This window comes from Vanacampus margaritifer, chromosome 4 (genome assembly GCF_051991255.1).
Source record: "Vanacampus margaritifer isolate UIUO_Vmar chromosome 4, RoL_Vmar_1.0, whole genome shotgun sequence".
Taxonomy (NCBI): domain Eukaryota; kingdom Metazoa; phylum Chordata; class Actinopteri; order Syngnathiformes; family Syngnathidae; genus Vanacampus; species Vanacampus margaritifer.
The window spans coordinates 20,566,209-20,589,154 of NC_135435.1; the positions used below are offsets into that span (position 1 = coordinate 20,566,209).

Consider the following 22,946-nt stretch of genomic DNA (forward strand, 5'->3'; position numbering starts at 1 on the left):
ATAATAAAAACATATTGTACATTTAAAACAGATATAAAATTTGTGAGTTAACTAGTCATGCGATTAATAACGATTGAACATGTTTAATCGCCGGACGCCCAAAATTTTTATAATCTAAGTTGCGTCCGGCGATTAATTTTTTTAATTGTAATTAATCGCATGACTTCAATAGTTAACTCATGCTTAATCACACATTTTTATATCTGCTCTAAATGTACAATATTTTTTTTCCTAGGTTTTCATACTCTTGTTAACAAGGTGGAAAAAAATGTTAAACTAGTAGAAATAGTTCAAATTAATTTTTGACGTCTATAGCCGTCAATGGCAGTGAATAAGTTAAGTTCTAACATTTAGGTATAGATCCAATGCCATTCAAAAGACTGTTAACTAAACTTAATCTATTAGATTTTTTGTTGAAAAACCTTTTTACTTTTGAGGGCTCACATCAAACTCTGATTTTCTACTCCCAGTAGCAACATCATTCTATTTCTAGTTCATTTGTTCTCATGTTTCTTGCAGAGTGATGATGAAACAAAAAACTAGATGCTAACTGAGCTGAAATTTCATGAAACTTTGGTGTGACTTTTCCGGCAGTTTCCAAATGAAGTTTGAAAATGCGTATTTAAAGATTCAATTCTACATATCTTCTACATGTCAAACCGTTGGAGGATGCCCAATAGAATGTTGTAGTTCTCTAGAGGAGTGATTCTCAACCTTTTTGTCAGGTGTACCCCTCGACTTTTTTTTTTGTCATTACCCCTTCATTGACATGAAAATAGAACAACTGACTATTACATCAAAATAAATTATCTCATCTCCTAAATGAACACTTAATTCTCCATTGTAACTCAAATAAAACAAAAATGAATATATTGCCTTGAATATAATATACATAAAAGAGAAATCTAATATAAACCTGCCTTTGTTGTGCAGAGCTAATAAAAAAAAAGGAGCTTCTTTGAATACATCCCTATTAAACAGGCATTTACACCTTTTAAATATTAGAAACAAAACACTTTAAAAAAAAAGTAATATTCAGACCCATAAGCACTTTTACTTTGTTTTAATCAGTCATAATGAGACCAGAGCTGGCGTGTGGCTGTTGTACAAGTTATTGTGCACAAATCCAATTTTATTGACGTGCTAGTGAAATGACAACTGTTTCCTCCCATGTACCCCCTGCAATGAGCTTGTGTACAACAAATACTGGGAGCGAAGGCACACAGTATTCAAAATCTCACTTGCAACCACTACAGTCATACTCGCGGTTTGGCATATTTGTGGAAGTTGTTCCCCCCCCCCCCCCCATATTCATCTCATACTGCATTTCTTTTTCTTCAGGATATCCACAACCCCATCCCCGTTTTTTTTTTTCCAATGCAAAACGTATACTGAGTATTTATCAACGTTTCAAGAAAGTAGTGGCAACAGGATGGATAAACGTGGTAAGTATACCTTCCGCAATTGATTGATTGTTATGCCTATCACTGTATTCCACTGGTAAATAAATCATTTTCTCACAAACTAATTTCCAGTAGCATACCTGATGAGCTTATAGAATAGCATTTACAGTTATTTGACACCCCCCCCCCCCCCACATGTGTCTTATGGCTGCGCGCCATCTGCCGCATCCCGGCCAATTCATTATAGTGATGTCAGCATGTGTTTACAGCTCACAAAGGGAGCGGCTATAAAGGCGCTCTCATCTACTTAACCAATATGTTTATATGCAGCCGCATCCGTGTTTGCTAATGGAGAATTTAAACTAAAGAGTCTTCTGACAGCAGCAATGAGTCTTGGCGGGGCTAGCTGCATTAATTTATGTAGTGGGGGGGGGAACAGGAAATGTCGACCTGATCAAAAGGCAACTTTAAAGACTAGAGTTGGACCAATTCCAGTGCCAGTGCTACTCGGGAGTCCTGCTTTACCTAAAGAGGGATGGAACTGCTGGAAGTTGGCATCTACTTATGAAGAAGGTTGCGTTAAGTCATGCAAAATTAAATCTAAAGTTGTAAAAAGGAGCTTAAACTCTGATGTTGACATTGCTTGTACGTAAAACTGGGCACCTCATTCAGCACTGAGCAATCGATTGGCATCCAGATTATTGTTGCTGTGTTTCATTTCGTACTTTGTGAATATTCTTCGGTTCTCTTCAGGCTTCTTTCTTTCCAATGTCAGTGACATCACTCCTGATGGTGTGTCACTGTGTTTTTCTGAGCCTGAAACAAATTACCAGGATCGGATGGCAACATCCAATACTGACATTGCTGTTTTGTTGGCGGCACATCGGTACTATGGGGGAGACGGGTTATAGAAAATGATGTAGTGATGTTTTCTGCACAAACTGTAACTCATGCATATTTTGGACTCGCTTTCAGGTGTCAAAATCCAGATCGGTGAAAAGCTTGCCACAAAATATCCTTAAAATATATATAGAGGCAATTACTGTCTGTAATATGATGGGATGATTGTTAAGATTTCCAAAAAGAACATATTAGGTAAGGGTCAAGATCTTTAACTGCTGCAAACCAACACAGTGCAGCTCAACTTCTGCCAAGCAATCATCATGCCTATCTATTTTTTTCCCCATAATACAGACCAAACACAACCTACAGTGGTATTTAACTCATTCACTGCCATTGACGACTATAGAATTCAAAAATTTATGTGAACTATTTCTATTAGTTTATTTTTTTCCATTTCCTTTCATTTATTTATGAAAACCTAGAATTTTTTTATTGTAAATTTATAACAGATATAGAATTTGTGATTACTCCTGAGTCAACTATTGAAGCCATGCGATTAATTATGATTAAAAATTTTAATCGTCTTGATGCCCCTTTTTTTTTAAAATTAGGGGCGTCAGGCGATAATTTTTTTTAATTGTAACTAATCACATGATTTCACTAGTTAACTCACGATTAATCACAAATTTTATATCTGTTCTAAATTTACAATAAAAAAAGTAGGTTTTCATACTTGGAAGCAAAAGTGAAAAAAATAGTTAAACTCATAAAAATAGTTAAAATAAAATTTTGACGTCTATAGCCGTCAATGGCAGTGAATGAGTTAAACAAAAACGATATGCAATTATTAGTGTTTTTAAATATCATAATAATTCCCACTGTTAAAACTTACTCTATCACTTGTCAACATCATTCCTTAAACCATAACTACAACGATGAAAAGGTTTGACAACCCGTAATGGAGGTGTCCCATTACTTTTGTCTATGTGTTTGATCTCCAGTAAATGACAACAGTGGAGTTAATACTGTAAATTAGTATGTCTCATCTTTTTTTTTCCAGGCAGCTACATTATGTTATCTTTGTACTCGTCACTTATTGAGTGCATAGTGAGCGTTTGATGACGTGTGTGTAATGTCATCTGATACATGAAGACACTTAGCCGCAGCTTGTATTTCACACACTTTCATTAGGGAAACACACGCGTGCATACACCACATCCTTAGAAAAAGTTGGTAATGCGGAGATGATTAGTTTCAAAGGAAAGTTTGAAGGCAACGCAAAAGCAGTCTGTTTTGAATTCAATGCGCCGCTGCGCTTTTGCCAATCGCAGCCTTCAACCAATCTGTTTAGAAATTGATGCACGAACCTTCCTGATTTTGAATGATCTTCGACATGAGATATTGAATGTATTCCAAATTAACTCGTTCACTGCCATTGACGGCTATAGACGTCCAAAATTCATTTGAACTAGTTCTATTAGTTTGACATTTTTTCCCCATTTCTGTTAACAAGAGTATGAAAACCTAGAAATGTTGATTTTTTTTGTACATTTAGAACAGATTTAATTTTGTGATTAATCGTGAGTGAACTAGTGAAGTCATGCGATTAATTACGATTAAAAAATTTAATTTTTTTGACGCCCCTGATTTTTAATAGTCTTTTCTTAAAAATAATATTATTTTTTTAAAAAGACATTTTTTCAATATATATTTTTAAGAAAAGATTATATTACAATCTTTCATCGTAATTAATCGCATAACTTCACTAGTTAACTCACGATTAATCACCTATTTTATATCTCTTCTAATCCAATAAAAAAAAATTCTAGGTTTTCATACTCTTGTTAACAAAAGTGGGAAAAAATGGTAAACTAATAGAACTAGTTCAAATGAATTTTTAGTTCATAGCCGTCAATGGCAGTGAATGAGTTAATACAAAATGCATCCCTATACGTCATGAGCATGCATCCTCATTCCTGACGATCTGTGAACTTAGTATCAGTGATCCTTAAATACCCATAATGCACTGCACCTCCCCAAATACAGCTCATCAGGTCCACTTAAGACATTTGGTCAGGTTCAAGAGAAAATTAGCCCACACTATGAAAAATCCAATCCCAGCACGGCAAGCCATTACTGTCAACTGAACACGTTTTTTTCTCTCCATTTGACCTTTAAGAAAGAAGAAGACGGCATATCTGCTGGCTGCTTCTTCTGGATGACTTACTTGAAGAGGGTGAGATAAAGCAGTGAACAGATAGAAAAGGCTCTGATGAAGGATTCCGCTGGGAGGACACGCAGTGCTTCCATGATGCACATTATGTTACCATAACCTGGCCGTTATCATCTCTCAGGTCACACGTAATGTAAACATTTGTCTGTTTGGGAACTGCATGTACTACATGGTATGATTTGCTAGCTAGACAATTATTTTATAATGAGTCTTAATCAAAGTATACTTAAGGCTGTAATTATTTTCTATTGAGCATTATGTGCCGCTTATTAGCAAAAAATGTAATGGACTCAATACGAAGCATCTGACTGTTATCATTTGTTCCCGCAAGGATGCTAACTAATCAAGATGTGTAATCAAGTAGTTGCAATAAGTGTTTTTTTTTTCTTTACTGAAAACCACATCCACACAATGTCTGCAGATAATATGACATTATTATCTGGTTTTAAGCGTCAACTCGTTGTTCGGGCAATATTGCGAGGGCACTTCCATAGCTATAAAGCTCATTTAATTGATCGGGATACGGATCGGAAAGATCGGATTGGAGAAAATCTATACTCATCTGTCAGGAAGTCCTGACAACACAATCGCAGCGGCCTCGCCCACCTTTCTCCAGGATTCCATTACACAGGCAATGATAAAATTTCCCCTATGACACCTGGCACCATCACATCTGCAAGAGGCAGAAACATCAATTCTGCGTAGCGTCCCTGCATGGTGTCTAATTTCTAATTCTTATTGCGCTGGCTAGCAATTTGCGCACGCCCATGCTGTTTGTGTATGGACGTGATTGAGTAGGAAGGAAGAGGGAAGAGCAAATGTCTTTATCCGGAGTGATCCATGATATTGGACAACTCCTTGGAGGTTGGCTTTCACCCAGGCGATGATCAAATTCATGTACAGCACGTGTGGGAGGGAGAACTCGTTACTTGGTCCAGAGTACAAGATGCGGTCCAATTAAACGCTTTCTAGAGTTATGATTTGAAAAAATGAGGCTAAATCAATTAAAGATATACATTTCAGCTCGTAAACTTTTATGGAACTTGGGAAGTGCATCTGAGCATGTGTGTGCTTTATGGAGCCACCACTTAAAAGCAAGCAGTTAAACATTCCACATATTGTCATACGGGCTAAAACAGTTCCGGCTATTGCAGGGATGGGCAACTGTTGGCCCACGGGCAACATGCGGCCCCACACCACATTCGTGAGTGGTACCTTGATTTATAATAATAATAATGATAATTAAAAAAAATATATGTAATATTTTTAAAATTCTAAATGTGTCCTTTTTTTCTTTCTTTTTTTTTTTTACAAACCCCAGAAATTCTTCAGCAGCGCCGATAGACATTAAATACAGATTTGTCATGAAAAAAAGTGGGGGGAAATACTGTAAAAATGAAAAAAATATATATTGTAGAAAGAAAGAAAAAAGTAAGAAAGACCTCCCGGCAAATATGCAATTTTGGGCGTGCCAAAATTTTGAGTATACATCGGCTGTAGCTTTAAATTAAGCAAAGAATGGTTAAAAATAAACTTTCATTAAATATACTTAAAACAAAAGTCATGTTTTTTGTTAAATTTAAAGAGGAAACTCAACTACAAATTAAAATCAATAATCTTGAAATTGAGCGGGTACAGGAATACAAGTTTCTCAGGATAATATTGAGTCATAATATTAGTTGGAGACCTCAAATAAATAGCACCCGTTCCAAATTAGCAACAAAAAAAATTGCAATAATGAGTAAATGCAAGTACCTGCTTGATGAAAAATCACTTCACATACTTTATTGCTCACTTATTCTTCCATATTTAAGCTATTGTATTGAGGTTTGGGGAAATCCTTACAAAACCAACTTGGAAATTCTAATTAGACTACAGAAGAAAGCTGTTGCGCAATGTCGGATTCAGGGCCCATACAAACGCACTGTTCCTAGAATCGAAACTATTAAAGCTTGAAGATCTAATAAAATTCATAGAGAGGATAATTATACTTTTAGGGGAGCATTTCATTTCGAGGTACAGTGTGTTCGTATGACCCTGAAGAGCCATTGTATCACTCGAGGGGTTCATTTATAGAATGGTCTAGGAAATAATCTCAAATGTGTTGCTAATATATATCAATTTTAAAAAAATATACACGATAAGTATTTTCCATAAATATCCTAAAGAAGCATATTAGATCCAGGGTTTCTCCGGATGTAACAAAAATGTTTAGGAATATTATTATATTATATTTAGGAATATATTAAATATTAAATGCCGTTACATTTGGAATAATATGTGGTATGGTGGCAGATAGCTGTATTGCAGGGCCTAAGAACTTATTTTTCATTTGTATTTGTTTTATACAGTATTCAGTTTTGCACAGCATTTTGGTTCTCATTTTCAATCAATGTTTATGATTGATGTTTTTTTTTTCATGTTGAGTATTAATAACTAAACTAATTTAAGTTGTCATGTCACAATTCACCACTAGATGGCAGACATGGTTTAGTTGCACTTACACTGGGTCTTATACTACAACAAGTGATGAAGACCTGATATTTTTTTGTGGATTTGGAATGACACAGGATAGACATACTACCTCAATAACATAACATTTTTGGACTGACTTGATTTTTGCAAAAATAATGCACAAAATGAATTATTGCTGTTGAGCAGTTTTGTGCTGTCCTTGAATGGTCATGTCCGCAAGAGATCCCTTTGTACTAGAAAAAAAATCACAGTTACAGTATGTGGTTTTTCTTTGTTGCTAGGTTCAGTGTAATTCAATATATTATTGAAACAAAATATATTAAGAGCACATATTTTCCAAATTTGCTCATATTTTGTGTGAGGTTGTATGTGGCCCTTGAGTATCAATGATGAAAAATGGTGACCCCCTCCAGCATTTTAGTTGCCCATCTCTGATCTATTGCATGCATCTTTCAGTTTTCTAAAGTGCTTGTCCCCCTTTGGGTCGTGGGTGAGCTATCGAGAGGCGACTCTGAACCGGGTGCCAGCCAATCACAGCTGAGGAGGAACCAGAAACTGAAATGCATTCAATTCATTTCCATTTTATGTACATATTTACAATTTTTAGACACATTTTTTATTGTCTACATGCTGTCTCTTGCGACATTGGATATTTCTCTGCATGAGATTTCTTGTTTGGGAAACAAATTGAACATAAATCAGTTTTTTACTTCCTAAATGTCTCTCCATGAAGCCAAATTGGTAATAAAAAAAATCCATCAAAAGAAAGCAAGGTCCCAACGGAACGCTGCATGTTGTTGGAAAACTGCAAATATTAAACACTTTTGAGTTGAATTCGTTTTTGGGGCCTCTACATTGTTTATAGGTAAGAAAGAAATAGAGTCTATTAAAGAGGACAAGGACTGATTCCAAGCCACTCGGAATCCCACTGGATTCATCTACTGTTCACTAGAAAATCCTAATTGGCCGCAGAGATGTGTGGCGCTGTGATTGCTATCGGAAATGAAGAGACGCGGTGTCAATTGTCATCAGCCTCTCATAGCTGACTCAATGCAAGGTCTCATCAGGACTTTGTGTTTATATAGCACTCAATTAACACATGCTAGCTACTATTCCCTGCGTGCTTTAGATTGCATGCATTCATATTGAACCCTCCTTCCTCTCCTATCTATCCAGGTACCCTCTTTATTTGGCTGTGCTCTATTGAATTTCTATACGAATAACACTTAGTACATACTTTTTCTTCCTGTGTTATTGGAATGGATTGATTTTCTCCCCCCTGTCACATATACAGAAAGTAAAACCATCACACAATGCCTGCACTAATAGACTACGCAACAAAGGGCCACACTATAACAACAATACTCAAAGGGGACCAATCGTGCCTTTTTATTGAGTTCATTCTTTGGTTTAAATTGTGTGTGAATGGCTTTACATGCGCTTATGTCTAGGCACAAACATAACTTGCATTACATCTTGGATAAACCATCTACTGTCTGTTGCTGTCTTCTGGCTTTTATTATGGAGGGCTGGCGATCAAATCCTGTTCAGGGACCTTTTCGGACTTGAAATTTTTTAAAACGTGCCACTGCATGGAAGCCAAAGCCTTCAATTAGGCCTCTTTAGCAAACATGATTAGATAGTTGACTTGTGCTAAGCTGTTTGTGTTGCCGTGACCTTTTTCCTGGCTCTGCATTTTACCACTAATTGTCACACCTATCTAAGCGGGGTGAAATTTGTTTTCCGGATTTGACCCATCCACTGAGGAAGCGGTGAGCAGCAGTGATCTCACCCTCCAATTCCATCCAACACATAATGTTGAGTGTAAAGCAGGGACCCATTTTTATAGTCTTTGGTATGACCCAGCCTGGGATTGAACCCAAGACCTCCTAGTGTCAGGGCGGACACTCCACCACTAGGCTACTGAGCTGGTTTCCTATATTTGAATGTGTGTTTTTAAAAAAATTTTTTTTTACAAACTTTACTGAACACTTTCTCCCCCTACGGTAATCATCAATCTCTAATCGTGACATCATTGCTTGTAATTTATTTTTGTAATTCTTATTCAACCAAACGCAGAACAACATGTTTAGACTAGTCGGGTTATAACTTATTACATCTAACCAAAACTTGTAAAAAAACTAAATCTAAAAATGAAGATGCTTTTGAAACAATGAATACTAACTGAAACTACATTTTATATTTACAAAACTAACTATAACTAACTAATACTGATAGCAAAATCTAATCGTGACATCATTGCTTGTAATTTATTTTTGTAATTCTTATTCAACCAAACGCAAAACAACATGTTTAGACTAGTCGGGTTATAACTTATTACATCTAACCAAAACTTGTAAAAAAAAAACTAAATCTAAAAATGAAGATGCTTTTGAAAAAATGAATACTAACTGAAACTACATTTTATATTTACAAAACTAACTATAACTAACTAGTACTGATAGCAAAAATGTCCTTCGTTTTTCGCAATATCATACGTGAACCTTCGGGTTTATTTTTAAATAATTATATAATTACATAATTATAAATAATCATATAATCATTTTATAATGCTTCACGATTTTTTTAAAAAATACTCCATATATTAAAACAACTAAAACTAATAAAAACTAAACTAAAATGATAAATTAAAAAAAAACACTATAAAAAATGAATTACTGCAAAACAATAACAAATGTCAAAACAAAATAAAACTACAATGAAAAATCCAAAAATACTGTAACCCTGGTGGGGCCAAATAGAACATAAACTGCAAATAAATGTTTTGACTTGACTTTGAGAAAAATACATTAAAAGTAACAATTTTTTTTTTTTTTGTGGGTGTTGCAACAGATTAAATATATGTCCATTCATTTCAGTGGGAAAAGACGTTTTGAGATATACATGTGATCATGGAAGTTAAACTTGTCAAGAAACCACAATATTAGGAACATCTCTCATTATGATTTCTGTTGCGGTTGTAGCCCACATTTGACCAGTGTAGTAATTGATTTGTGTGAGTCTTTCAAGGATGCCATTGACATAACTACCATCAATCGAGGCTTTTTGAGGAAAGCGTGTCTCTGTTAGTAACCAGACACACACACACACACACACACACACGCATACACACACTGACTGCACTTCTAAGAGATGAGAATGCAGAGACCTCGAGACACTCTTTGTGGCAAATCATTAATTATTAATGGGCGAGATTCACACACAGCTTTTGATGTTGGAGCAGTCAAGCTCCTTAAAGGGTGTGTGTGGGGGTGTCGTATGATAGCTTCTCGGGGGCCGTGACTGAGTTGATAAAGCGCGCGCTTTTTTATCTGCGGGGTCACAAGACGAGGGCCGACATTTCTCCTGCACTGATGATTTCCTTTGGGCATCGTGGCTCTGCGGAGACTTGCTTTCACATGGCTTTATCGCTGCATCTGCCGGGGTTGGCTGGACTTCGGTTTTGTGTGGCACTTTCACGTGCACATTTAAGGCGTTGCACAGAAGGATGAATGGCTAATCAGAGTCATCACTCGCCTGGTTTTCTAGTGGTTTGCTTGTTAGCGCTCAGGATGCAACGAAATGACCCTCGATACACCACCTCAACAAGGATCTGAAATGAAAGGCAGTGTTGAATACTGGTGTAGGGAGAGAGCTCATCAGTGGCCAAAGGTAAAAAGGGAAGTGACTTTCTTGTATCAAAGGCCCCCGTGGTGTCAAGGTTGTGTGGAGATATGATTCATATGTCACAGAGCCTCGTGTGATGCATAATCAGGGTTGGGATGGTTACTTTTAAAATGTAATCCATTACAGTTACAAGTTACCTGCTAAAAAATGTAGTTAGTAATGTAATCCAAGTACCATAATATTAAAGTAATGTAACTGGATTACTTTTGGATTACTCCAATATTGAGTATGCTCATGAAGACAAAATAAAAATAAATATCACCACAATATATATTCTATTCAATGTGCCCCTGCTATTTGCGGATGATTGGGACCCGGGCAGCCTACAAATAGCAAAAGTGTAATTGAAAAGCATGTAGGCGATTGATTGATTGAAGGCCATATGCTGTTTTCGAACTGTCACTGAAAGCAACCACACCTCATAGTTAGATAGATAGATAGATAGATAGATAGGTAGATTAAAAAATTTGAAAAATGCCATCGCAGTTGACTCTTCTTTTCATTTGTTGTTGTGATTTAGTGCCAATTGCAACAACATGTGGATGGGGGGGTTAGTAAAAAACAAACTTCAAGTCACTGCCAACACTTTTGGCTACATTTGTACACACAAGAAAGAGCGTCCTTACTAACTATTTACAACACCAGAAAACAATCAAGTCTTGGAGAGACATCCAATATTTTGTGTGTGGAGAAATCCAAATTGACAAATGATATAATAAGCACTCAAATGTGAAGGAGAGCACACAGATGGAAAGAGGTTATCACTTTATTTATTAGTTACAATAATGATTGTTTCCAGCCTTAAAAAAGACGAAAAGAGCCTCAAAATTGGTTTGAATCATTCAAAAAGAAAACCTTTTTACATTCACCATTGCATTATGACAGTAATGACTTCACAGGATAAGCCATTAAGACAGCAAAACGTCACAGATTCATTTATTTCTCTCCTCTTGTGATGCTTTTCACTTCCAATCTTGTTGTTCCTCACCTTTTCCTCTCCTCTTCCTCACGTCGCCTCTTTCCCAGCGCGCTGATCAGAATGTCAGCAGCTGTCGAGGTAATGAGGATCAGTGTTGTTTTAAACATGAAATGGTGAGGGGGAGTGAGGAGAGCGAGAGAGTGGGGAGATCAATAAGAGCCATTACTTCTCCTCTCTAATGATGCAGCCCCCCTCCAGACACCCCACCCGCTCCTCACCCTTGGTCTCGGCCCATTTCTACACACTATCCGATATCGGAAGGGAGGAGGTTATGAATTATCGAATCCCAAGGGCGTGTGCCTTGCCGCCAATTACGCAGTGAAAAATGGTCCTTTCTGGAAGCGTGTGTGTGTGTTTGGTGAGAGGAGAGGTTGACGTTGACCAGCCAAAGTTAGTGGACAGCAACAGCGTTTTGTCTCCTTCTTATGTTGGTCTGTCCTGCACACGTTACATAGGAAGCATATATTTACCCTTTGTCACTGCACAGTTGGCACTCTTCTAGAAAAACTTGCTACAAAAGTGTTGTTGGAGAAAAATGATCTTTTCCTCCGCGTGTTCGTTTTCTTTCGGGTAGTGAGAATGTTGGTTATCCGAAAGCAGGCTGGAGATTGATGAACAGTCCCTTTCGAAGCTTTTATTTCTACAGAATATTCCGGGCACAAATGAGATCCAGACAATGGCTGCAGCCTCTCACTAGTGCGAAGATTTCAGAGGACTTACAGCATTCTTATACTATCTTGAAGGGCGGTACCACAAAACACCCAAGCCCCCCAGCCCACCCGGAGTTCACCAGACATGAGATAAGACTTTTACAGACATCATTCAATACACATTGACTTCAAACACAGACAAATAGTCTATTGTTGTGAAAATAGAGGCCCTACAGACATGACGGCACGAGCAGAAATTGCGACAGCACTCACAAAGACACATCCACAGATAAAAGTTCTACTGAGGAAATAAATAAATTAAAACAGTTATGACTAAATCTGGGCAGAAGACCCTCTTCAGTGTCACAATCTTTACTCATATAGCCTGGGATGTATTCAGGGACATCAACGAACAGTTCAAATTAGCTCTTTGTTCACTCCAGAGCAGCCTAGCAGTTCATTATCACAGTGTCATCCTGCCTTAGCTACTTCACCATCCACCAGAGCTAATCTATCCTCCAAACACCGTCTTTAATTTACCATCGAGACTTTGTATTGTATCGTGTAGTGATGGCTCACATCACTATTTAATAGTTGCCTTTCTTTCGCACTTGTGTCGCACATGCACGCATACAATGAAGTTATTGACGGTCTCAAGTGTATCTTTCCTGTCTATTTAGCTGTTGGTGTGTGGGAAGTGCTCGGCGCTGATATACAGCACTTGGAGCTCTTATTGAATTGCACTGATGGAACATCAATTACAGGCCTTGGTGCCAGAGAAAAAGCGTTAACTAAGCTGCTCATATCACATTACAGTGTGCGGCGCTCTGATGGCTGCTCTAAATAAAATCCCATCATATTGAGTGTTTGCTGCATTGTCCCTTAGTTGGTCCACCACAAACCTCAACAAAGATGGACTGTGTTGCCTGGTCTGGCATGGATTTGTCTTCTTATTTTTTTTTTTACATTGAATTAGGGAGGAAAAAGCTAGTTAACGTAAGAAACGCAGTCCATTGTGTATTGTGATCGACAGAAAAAAAAGAAAGAAGCAATGCTAACTGTTAGCTTACCATGTAACTTTAATATTGCGCTTCAAACTTTTCTCCTTGTCATTTTTTACTGTGGTGAATGACTTGTTGTGACAAACTATACCATAGGTGTCAAACTAAGGCCCGGGGCCCAAATGTAGCCCACCCATTCATTTTCTGTATATTTCTTGCTAAAAATTGCAAATTGTTTCCACTTTAAAAATCATTGATATTGCCAGTTTTTTGTTACTCCTATTGCACCTTTTCAAGTAAATGTAACGTAATGGATGTAATGCAACAAGACAAAATAAGAGTGCCTAATATAGGCGCATAGCAACTGACCACATTGTGACATTATCATCATAAGGAACATAACTGCAAAAGATTAGACACACTAAGCTTGGCTAACACGGTTAAAACATCATCATCGCCACATTATCATCATAAGGGGCATAGTAACTGCATAAGCATAATTCACCCGGAATACAATGACTCCCTGACCCGACCCAAAACACAATCATAACAATTAAATCATTCCAGACACCAATAAATACAACAAAAAAAGAAAGGTTTTTTTTTTTAGATAACAACATGTAGTTTTACAGACAGAAAATGATGGGAAATAAAGCTAATGAAATTAAATACTTAAAAAATGAAAACGTGTAATATAACTTTTACTTTTTGCAGACTCTTTCTTATTGACGCATGGAACATGGCAAGGAGAGGAGATTTAACAGGATGCCTATCTCACAAAAAAATTGATCATCAATGTGAACTTTCCGAGGAGGTTCTATTCATTGAAAAATGTGTGAATGTAAGAGTCAATGGTATTTTTTTTTTTAATATACAAGTGGTATAGAAAATAAATGGATGGAAATTTAGTTCACTGTTATTGCATCATTCAGAATACAGCATTACAGCCAATGTAAGAGTAGCTTCAAAATGTGTTCAAGCTAAACTTTGCCAACAACCATTGTGTAACCAGCTTTCTGTAGCTTTTGCATCCAGTGAGCACAATAAATATTATACTTATCAGTGGTCGCTTATCAATAAGTGTGCTTTGCTAATGCATCTCCAGTTTACTCAGCTCAAATGTCTGCAAGAATATTACCCAGATGTGATAGCCTGCATTAGAGTCCAATGTCATTTCTTGTGAGGATGCTTTAACCACTGCATTAAATTATGATGCATTTTTATCTGAATAATGTCTAAATTGAATTGAGGCTTGTTTGTGCTTAGTGGGGATGCAGGATGAGAATTCAAATTGTGCTAATGTCACCACAAATACATTTTTCATGTATATGCTTTCAGTGTGCACTCACTGGTCAACGATACGAATATATTAATTGAAGCTAGTCTGCAGCAAGCACATGGGTCAAAATATTAGGAACACATCTCAGTGACGATCAACCACAGTTATAAACATTACCATTAAATTATGTTTATGTATTTATGTTTTGTTGAAATGGCGCCCGTGCAACTGAATGATGAGGACAAGCTGCACATTGAAGACCACAATATTGTAATGATGGTGGTTGTGTGTGTGTGTGTGTGTTTGGATTAAGGGCAAAGTGACTCATCACAGGAAATTATTCTAAACATATTTGTCAATGATGATGATGAATAAGACCTATTTACATGTTTACATGACCATAGTGACTCAAACTTAATATTGATGGATGAACATAGTGCACCAAAATAGGCTCCAACCATATAAGTGAAGATTTTCAATCCGGTGGAAGCAAATATTACTCAAACAAAAATGAATGTATCATAGCAACTCAAGGTTAAACACTTTGCCACAATGAATTTAATCAAATAAGCACATACAAGTTTTACAGTTTTTTTCTTAATGCTGCAAACACTCCTTTTAATACAAATATTGAGAAACATAACAAGCATAACCTTCAAACTAGTGTCTATATAAGTTTACCAAAAATATTAGAAACAGATTTTACTCTTAATATTTGTTATGTGTGTTATTTACTTTCCATGTGTTATTGTCTGCTTGCTTTGAAATGTACAGCACAACATGCAGTGTATTCACCTTAAGATTTTTATAAGCTAAAGCTTGTTGTGTGGGTCATATTTGAGTGCATTTAACCTGTAAATGTCATCCAAAAAGATAACTGAATGTTAAAAAATAATAAACATTTGTTTACTTGGTACCGAGCATAAAGTGAATGTGTTGGGTCCATTTCAGACATATACATTAGTGCAACAATTCACATTAATATCGCTCTGATATTTTATGTATCTCTTGTATTGTGCAGTTGGTGTACCTAATAAAGTGTCCGTCGAGTACAGGTACAGCTGAATGTGTGTTGAGCTGAAAGTGGGCCCTCTTGTGGGGAAACGTGTAAATGCAGCACTCTCTAGAGGAACAGCGAAAGAAGGACGTAATCAGTGCGTTTATGTTTTACTCCCTGTCACATATAATTGGTCCCTCCCCCTTCTACACACACACATACACACCTCAGGAGAAAAAAAACAACTTTTTAGCTTCTAATTGGTAGGCTATTGAACTCCTCACAAATGTTGCACATAACGGCATGGTGACCCATCGGAACCAAAAAAGGAGAGCTGCCTGCGAATGTTCTTTTCGGACAATTTGTTCCTCACGACCTCACCACTGTGGAGCCTCTGTTGTCCTCCCTCTCTCCCCTCCTCTCCTCTCTCTCTCTCCTCCTCCCTCTCTCCCCTCCTCTCCTCTCTCTCTCTCCTCCTCCCTCTCTCTCTCTCTCTCTCTCTCTCTCTCTCCCTCTATTTCCTCTCTCTCCCTCTCTGCGCACAGACAGGCGCGCTCGTTCTCAGTCTGCGCACATCTCGCGCTTGGCCAGCATCACTTTTGGAGTCCACAGACACGGCTCTGATTGAGAACTCCTCACCAGAGCGGAGGTCCACGCCGCTCCACCCCAGCAGCGCCCGCACCCACAACCACACACAAGCCCTGTAAGAGTTACACCATCATGCGCACAACAATTGGACGACTGTGTGAGGAGAAGTGCTTTTATTGATTTGGGGCTTTTTGTTTGAATTTTGGCAGCCTGGATTGGAGCTGGTGGAAAAGTGTCAAAGCCACCGAGGAGATTTATTTGAAGTCGTTCAAGTGATTTCCGGGAGGATTTCTAACTTTTCTCGTGGTGCAGAAGGGGCAACGGTGGAATTTTGTGAGCGGAGCCCGGACGAGAGCGCGCAGCGCGGGGGAGCTGGCTGACCCACAAGACCGCACCGAGATAAGGTTAGACGGCTCCCACTGAGCACACACACCGACTGGACAGCTACTCTTCCTCGCGTATCCACGATTTACGCACAGTATGAATCTTTACGCACTTTTGCATGCATTTAAAATGTTTTTTTTTGGGGGTGGAAATTCCCTTCAGTAGAATGTGTTGAGTGATCAAACATGCGACGTTTGGGCGTCATGCTGTGCAGCGCTATCTTTGAAACTCGCGTGAATATTTAGCAGTAATTAAAAACAAAAAAAACTTTGATTACAGTGCTTTACAACCTCAGAGTCATATTCGTTGAGGAAAAAGTATTTCCACCTTACAGTTTTTGTGGTTTCCCAACAGACGAAGTAACAGGAAAAATCTCCGGTCACAACATTAGGGACAACTGCACACTTCAATTTCAAGAGCTAGATTCACAAAAATACAACAAGATTAATGGTGCTTTATAAACTATATTGAGTCAAGGCACATGTTTTACATAAAAAAAAAAAATCTCATATCACACCACCAAACTGCATACACATAATTACAAACTCTTCCTGTCACTATTAGCCACTGGCGTACTGTAGATAGTTTAGCAAACATGTTTGATGTGTAGTAAAATAAATAATCGTCACTCCAGTCCCCCTCAGCACACCTGATGATCATCAGCTCACTGATTGGATAAAGGCTGACATGCTCATTTTAGATCAACTTAATTTAACACCATGTTTATGATTGTGGTTGCGTATGTGACAACGTGCAATGCATCACGGTGTTCCTAATGTTTTGGCAACCTTTTTTGAGCTTCAAGTAAGTACAAAAACAATTAAACACACTTAGGTTGCTGCTGTTTTGCTCACGGGGTGGAACTGCACTGCTTAGTAGTGGTCCAGGAACAGCTCCACATTTAAAAAAAAAAATCGTGACATCTCTGACAGTGTCAAACAGAAACAAGCACATTTTGAAGCCACTAGCATGTGCAAATGTACCTAATGTTATGTCCTTTGAGGATGTTCATGTTTTTAGACTCTTTACCAAATCTGTGTCTTTGGTGGAGTGCATAACATCCCCCTATGATTACTGCAGTCCAACTTCCGCACTGACCCGGACCACCTGTACTTCACAATGACCAGAGGACAGTCACGCTAAAGTGCTCCCAAATACAATGCATGTCTGATGCTCTAACATGCCTGGCTTGTAAGCTTCCTATAATCCACCATTTGTGATTGAATTACCCGCCCTATAAATTGAATGAAATGTTGTAGGCCGTGCAGTGGGAGCTTGTTCGGGAATATTACTTTCACGGCTTATAGGTTTAGAATGGAGGGGGAAAAAAAACAATTGGCCAAAAAGGCTTACTGTATAGTTATTTCATTTTTTTTTATGTGTGTGACAGCAATCACTCAGCTTTTAAAAGTGACAGGATGTCCTCTCTTTTTCTTTGTTTAGGTTATGACGGAGAGCAGCTGAACATGGAACTTTTGTGGATTTTGTTGTTTTCTAGCGTCTATCCCCTTGCCCGCTGCCAAGGCGTTTACGGTAAGAATGACATTTGACAATTGTCCTGCTTCCGTTTGGACTGACTGAGCTCCAGTCGCAGAAGCCATTTGTTGTTTAGCTAAGGTTGCGTGAAAGATGATTATGGGAGAGATCAATAACATATGAATGGATTTAATGTTCATGTTTTCACGTGCTTCGAGGAATGAGTAAGAGGCCCCATATCTGTTCTACAAAGTGGCCATGTTGCCTTTTGTTCGAATTAGAAACATATTTTCCTTTGGGAAATAATGTAAGTACAGTAAAAGTACTCTGCTCAAAATATGTCCACTAAGACTTTTATTATTCCCATAAAAGAAGACACACAATTTAGTGTAACAGGTGTCGTCTTTATTGTCAGAACTTAAATACCGTCAATGATAAAATCTATTATCCATTATCTGCACTGCATATCCTCACATGCTTTAATTCAGCGCAGATGTTATCTTAAGGCACTTTACGTACACAGCAAGTCGAGAGACGTGCTCGTCACACGTCAACACCATGAGACCAACTGAATCCCGCATGAGCAAATGCTAGACAGCGGAGGTGGGGAAAGACAGTGAGAGAGCGAGAGAGTGGATAGAGAGGAAAGAGAGATAATTGCATGTAAGTTAAATTAAAATTGTGCCAAAATAAATATTTGAAAATTGAAAATGAACAGTTCTAAAAGATTACATGCAAATATTGTAGTTAAAAGGGAAGTTGTTTTTTTTTTTTACAATATATTATTCTGATTAGTTTCACATTTGTGGAATTTAAATTAAGCAGCAAAATCCACCCATTTTTTATTTATTTTTTTAATCTATCTCAGTGGGCGGCCATTTTGCCATTTGCTGTCAACTGAAAATGACATCACTGTTGCTCAGGTTACGACCGTTACCTGAACCCTGAGCAACTGTAGTGTCATTTTCAGTCGACGGCAACTGACAAAATAGCTGCAGCCTGAGATTGATAAACACAGGTGGCGTTTGCTGATTAATTTATAATCCAAAACACAATATTATTCAGAATGCTGTGTTTCAACTATAGTGGGATTTAAGATACTCTTAATATCATGCAGATTTTGAACATTTAATTCAGTGCTTTTTCACATATCACTGGAGGGAGACTGACTAACCCTAGTGGTACCCGTACTACACTTGGAGAATCACAACCGTAGATCATCTGAAGACGATATGAGATGCAGATGAGTCTCACACTTTATTCTTTTATAAGTTGAAAAAGAAGTCAACCACTGAACACCCGATCGGGACTTTGATAAGTGAACATGCAAGCATATGGTGATGCTGGAGTCTTACCACTTTTGAGTCTCACAGCTTTACATAACTTCACGTTCATTCCTCTTCTCGCATTTCTGTTCTTTTTTTTACGTTAGATGTTCCACTGGCTGATGATATCTTTAGGGATCCATAATGACACATGACTTTTATAGCTCCGGAAGCTACTCATACAATGGATTTCCGTAATTAGGTGGTAGTGTTTGACTGTACGATGAGGGACAGAACTGGTGTACGACACGGGCTCAGTTTCCTCAGCGACAGGCGGCGGTCCGGCCATGTGTTCCGCCTCAAAGCAAACACACACAAGCCGATCTGTCGCCTTGGATACGCCGAGCGGAATGTTCGAGGCGTTGTGGCAGCCGTCGCAAACAAGGTCTGTTTAGTCGCGGTGGCAGAGACCGGCGTTGTCATGAGCCATCGCGGGGTAACGCTGACAAGCTGTCCTTTGCTGAAACTTGTGCGCGCATGAACAAGAAGAAGAAGAAGATGCTTACTTCTCTACTATTGGAATTCCTCCCGATGTCACCATCAGTGTAGTAGTGAAAGCTCAATAACCTTCAATATACTTCATGTTCTAGATCTGAAAGGCAAAAAAAAAAAAAAAAGGGTATTTGCAATAATTTTGAAAAAGATTGCTTGAATATCATGATAGGGCAACTATTCTGATAATAATAACTAAAAAGCTTGAAAACAGGAACGATCCGGAATGAGAAAGTGGCACACAAATTTCCATTTATCTGATGAAAGTTTTCTCTCCAATCTGCTTTGGCAAACAATCGTAAACTTTAATCTCGTTCAATATTGCCATTTATAAATCCGTGTGGTCAACACCGAGTTAGGCCAGGCCACAGATTAATTGATAGTGACGTGAAACGTAATGATAGCTAACGGGACCTGAAGTTGTACGCTGTAGGTTAGAGAGGTGGTTACACAAGTCATTCACCACAATTAAAAATGAGAAGCGTTTGCAACCGCAATGTAGTTATCAGGTAGGCTAACAGTTAGCCTCATTTCTCCTATTTCAGTTTCTTTCTTATTTTCCAGCAAACTGGAAGCTGGTTGGCCCCCTTGAGTCCGCCCACAGGCACACGTAAAAAAAGAAAAGAAAAAAGAATACACGTAACTGTTAAACACTGATTAAGATGTTAAACATTTTTAAGTATCCACCATGCTAAAGATCGTAAAATCTGATATGGAACGAACCGTGTCACAAGTGAAAATATGCAACTACGTGATACCCCCCACCAAAAGGTTTAGAATTACCAATAATGCCACAAGATGGTGGCAAAGCAGTACTTGAAATTTCTTAAATGACTTTGGGTCGGCATGCCTCAGTCATAGAGTGGTCGTCTCCCAACCTGAAGGTTGTGGGTTCAATCCTCAACCCTTGTCCCGATCTCGAAGTGTCCTTCTTGAGCAAGATACTGAAGCCCCATTTTCTCATCATCAGTAGGTAAGATCAAGTGGAAACAGTGTTTAATTGCGTGAGTTAACTAGTGAAGTCATGCGATTAATTACAATTAAAAATAGTACTCGCCTGACGCCCCTAATTTTTAATAATCTTTTCTTTAAAAAAATATTTAAAAAAAAAGGAGGAAAAAAAAGAAATCAGGCGATTACAATTCGCAATCGTAATTATTCGCATTACTTCACTAGTTAACTCATGATTAATCACAAATTTTATATCTGTTCTAAATGTACAAAAAAAAATCTAGGTTTTACTAATAGATATAGTTCAAATGAATTTTTGACGTCTATAGCTGTCAATGGCCGTGAGTTAATGTGGTGGTTGGGGGAAACAATTCTTATGCCTTTTGGGGGCCCTCTAGTGGCCAGGAGGTCCCAAGCAGCTGCTTAGTTGGTTTATGCTTTTGGCCAGCTCTGGCTGGCAACCCTTTGCTATGTTACTGCTCCTTCCTGGCTCATAGTTGAGCTTTTTATTTTATTCTATTTTTTATTTTGGCTCACAAAAAGTGTGCTGTAGTCTCCTGGGCTGTGTCACACACGCACAGAGTGGTCCAAAACCAGCCTCAGTTACTTTTTGTCCATTGTGTTTCTGAGAGCCGTTTGGTGTGCGCGCAGACAAAAATGGACGAATCTCCAACGAGCATTGTGGGAACGACACTGGGCTGCATTGACAGGCCTCCACAGGTCCTCTGGTGGATGCGCATTTGAGACTTTTCATATACTAGGAAGACATCTTTTCACCATGACCACAATCGCAAGTCCACTAGGAGGAGAGGAGAATTGGGGGGGGTGCAAAAAATGTTGGCAGGCGTCTTTTTCCTCACGGCGTAATTGTTTCTCACTCACCGCGGCGGACAGATGCGACCGGCGTCCGTCGGGAGGCCAAGTGTGTGAGCGTGCCTGATGGATTTCAGAGTGTGAGCTTCATTTACTGTTGTCCTCTCTGGGGGCGCCTTTGGGTGCCTCTGTCAGCCTGTGAGGACGTATGCAGGTGTTCTTTGCTTTTTTTGTGTGTGTGTACGGCATACACGGCAACAGTTTGCTAGCTCAGCGGGGGACTGTAGCATCAAAACGCGCTTTCTCTTGCGGCGGCGTCGTGTTGATTGTGCATCTGTCACGTTATAACATCAGTAAGTTACATTGTCACAAAGGTGTGTGTGATGATGAAACATGTTTGTTGTCAGTACGACATAACAGGACTATGTAACACATTGCCACATGTCTGACATGACAGTTTGAGGTTCCCGCAGTGGTGGGCGGGTCGGGGTCAGCAAGCGCTTTTCTGTTGGCCTACATTTGCAAACTGAATTGTAAAACAAGTGAATTAAAGGGGGCGTTAGCAGTTAGATGCTAGCTAGATTTGAATATAGCGTAATTTCACTAGTCCCTCCCTTACTCAAGTCTGATAAAAGCCACGCCCCTCACTTAGCCACAGCTGTAACGTTAGTGGCATGACGTCTCCGTAATCGAGTTTTACTATTACACAAAATGTTATTGGTTTGATTCTTTGGAATGTGCAATCAGTTAAAATCAGAGGTGCTAAATGTACCAGTCAGGTAGAAATGTTGCTAATTTTGCATCACTGAATCCTCAGTTGCCTGACATCCCCTGTTAGAAACATTTGATCAAGACACCTAAAGAACTTTATTACATTGTGAAAGAAAATGCACGTTTACTTAAAATCTCCACAGAGTTCCCTCCACACTTCCCTGCCTCCATATTGCATTTCTGCTTTTTTTTTTCTTGTCCATTTAATGTGGATAGAAAATAATCCGCAGGCATTACACGCATGAAGTGACACTCACAAGTGCTAACTCTCAACTTACTGAAGGATTAGGGGAGATTCTCCAAACTTCAAGGACTCTCACACAGGAAGTGACTCTTCAACTCCTTCAACACAACACACATTCACACACACGCGCACACACTAATGCAGAACAAATGTGTTATTGGGTCGCGGTGTTGTGAACAACACTCTTCACAAGGACACTAAAGCATTGATTTATTTGCAAACTGCCAGTGTCAATGGGATGCCAACGACGTTCGCCTGCTGTTAGATGTTTCATTATGTGATTGTTACAAGAAATTTAATGAACCTTTTGGATTTTTAATGGCTTGCAAAAGTAAACACCTCACTTGTTCCACAT

At 38.5% G+C, this 22,946-nt stretch overlaps 1 protein-coding gene and 1 long non-coding RNA gene across 4 annotated transcripts in view; both read left to right on the forward strand.

Moving 5' to 3' along the window:
• The first annotated feature begins 1,426 nt into the window (after nt 1-1,426).
• LOC144050828 (uncharacterized) lies at nt 1,427-14,179 on the forward strand. The gene is made up of 3 exons (XR_013293939.1): nt 1,427-1,445; nt 4,426-4,482; nt 13,986-14,179. It is a non-coding gene; the product is annotated as an uncharacterized LOC144050828 (long non-coding RNA).
• Nucleotides 14,180-16,100: 1,921 nt separating this feature from the next.
• The window catches only part of mdga1 (MAM domain containing glycosylphosphatidylinositol anchor 1), a 173,729-nt gene continuing 166,883 nt past the window's right edge, over nt 16,101-22,946 (forward strand). For 2 of the 3 annotated variants that reach the window (XM_077564192.1, XM_077564194.1), the window contains exons 1-3: nt 16,101-16,250; nt 16,345-16,539; nt 17,963-18,052. In XM_077564192.1, the coding sequence (XP_077420318.1) occupies nt 17,986-18,052 (67 nt within the window). In that variant the 5' untranslated portion in view covers nt 16,101-16,250; nt 16,345-16,539; nt 17,963-17,985. Of the gene's footprint in view, nt 16,251-16,344; nt 16,540-17,176; nt 17,324-17,962; nt 18,053-22,946 lie in introns of those variants that run through there. The other variant, XM_077564193.1, reaches the window with a different exon arrangement.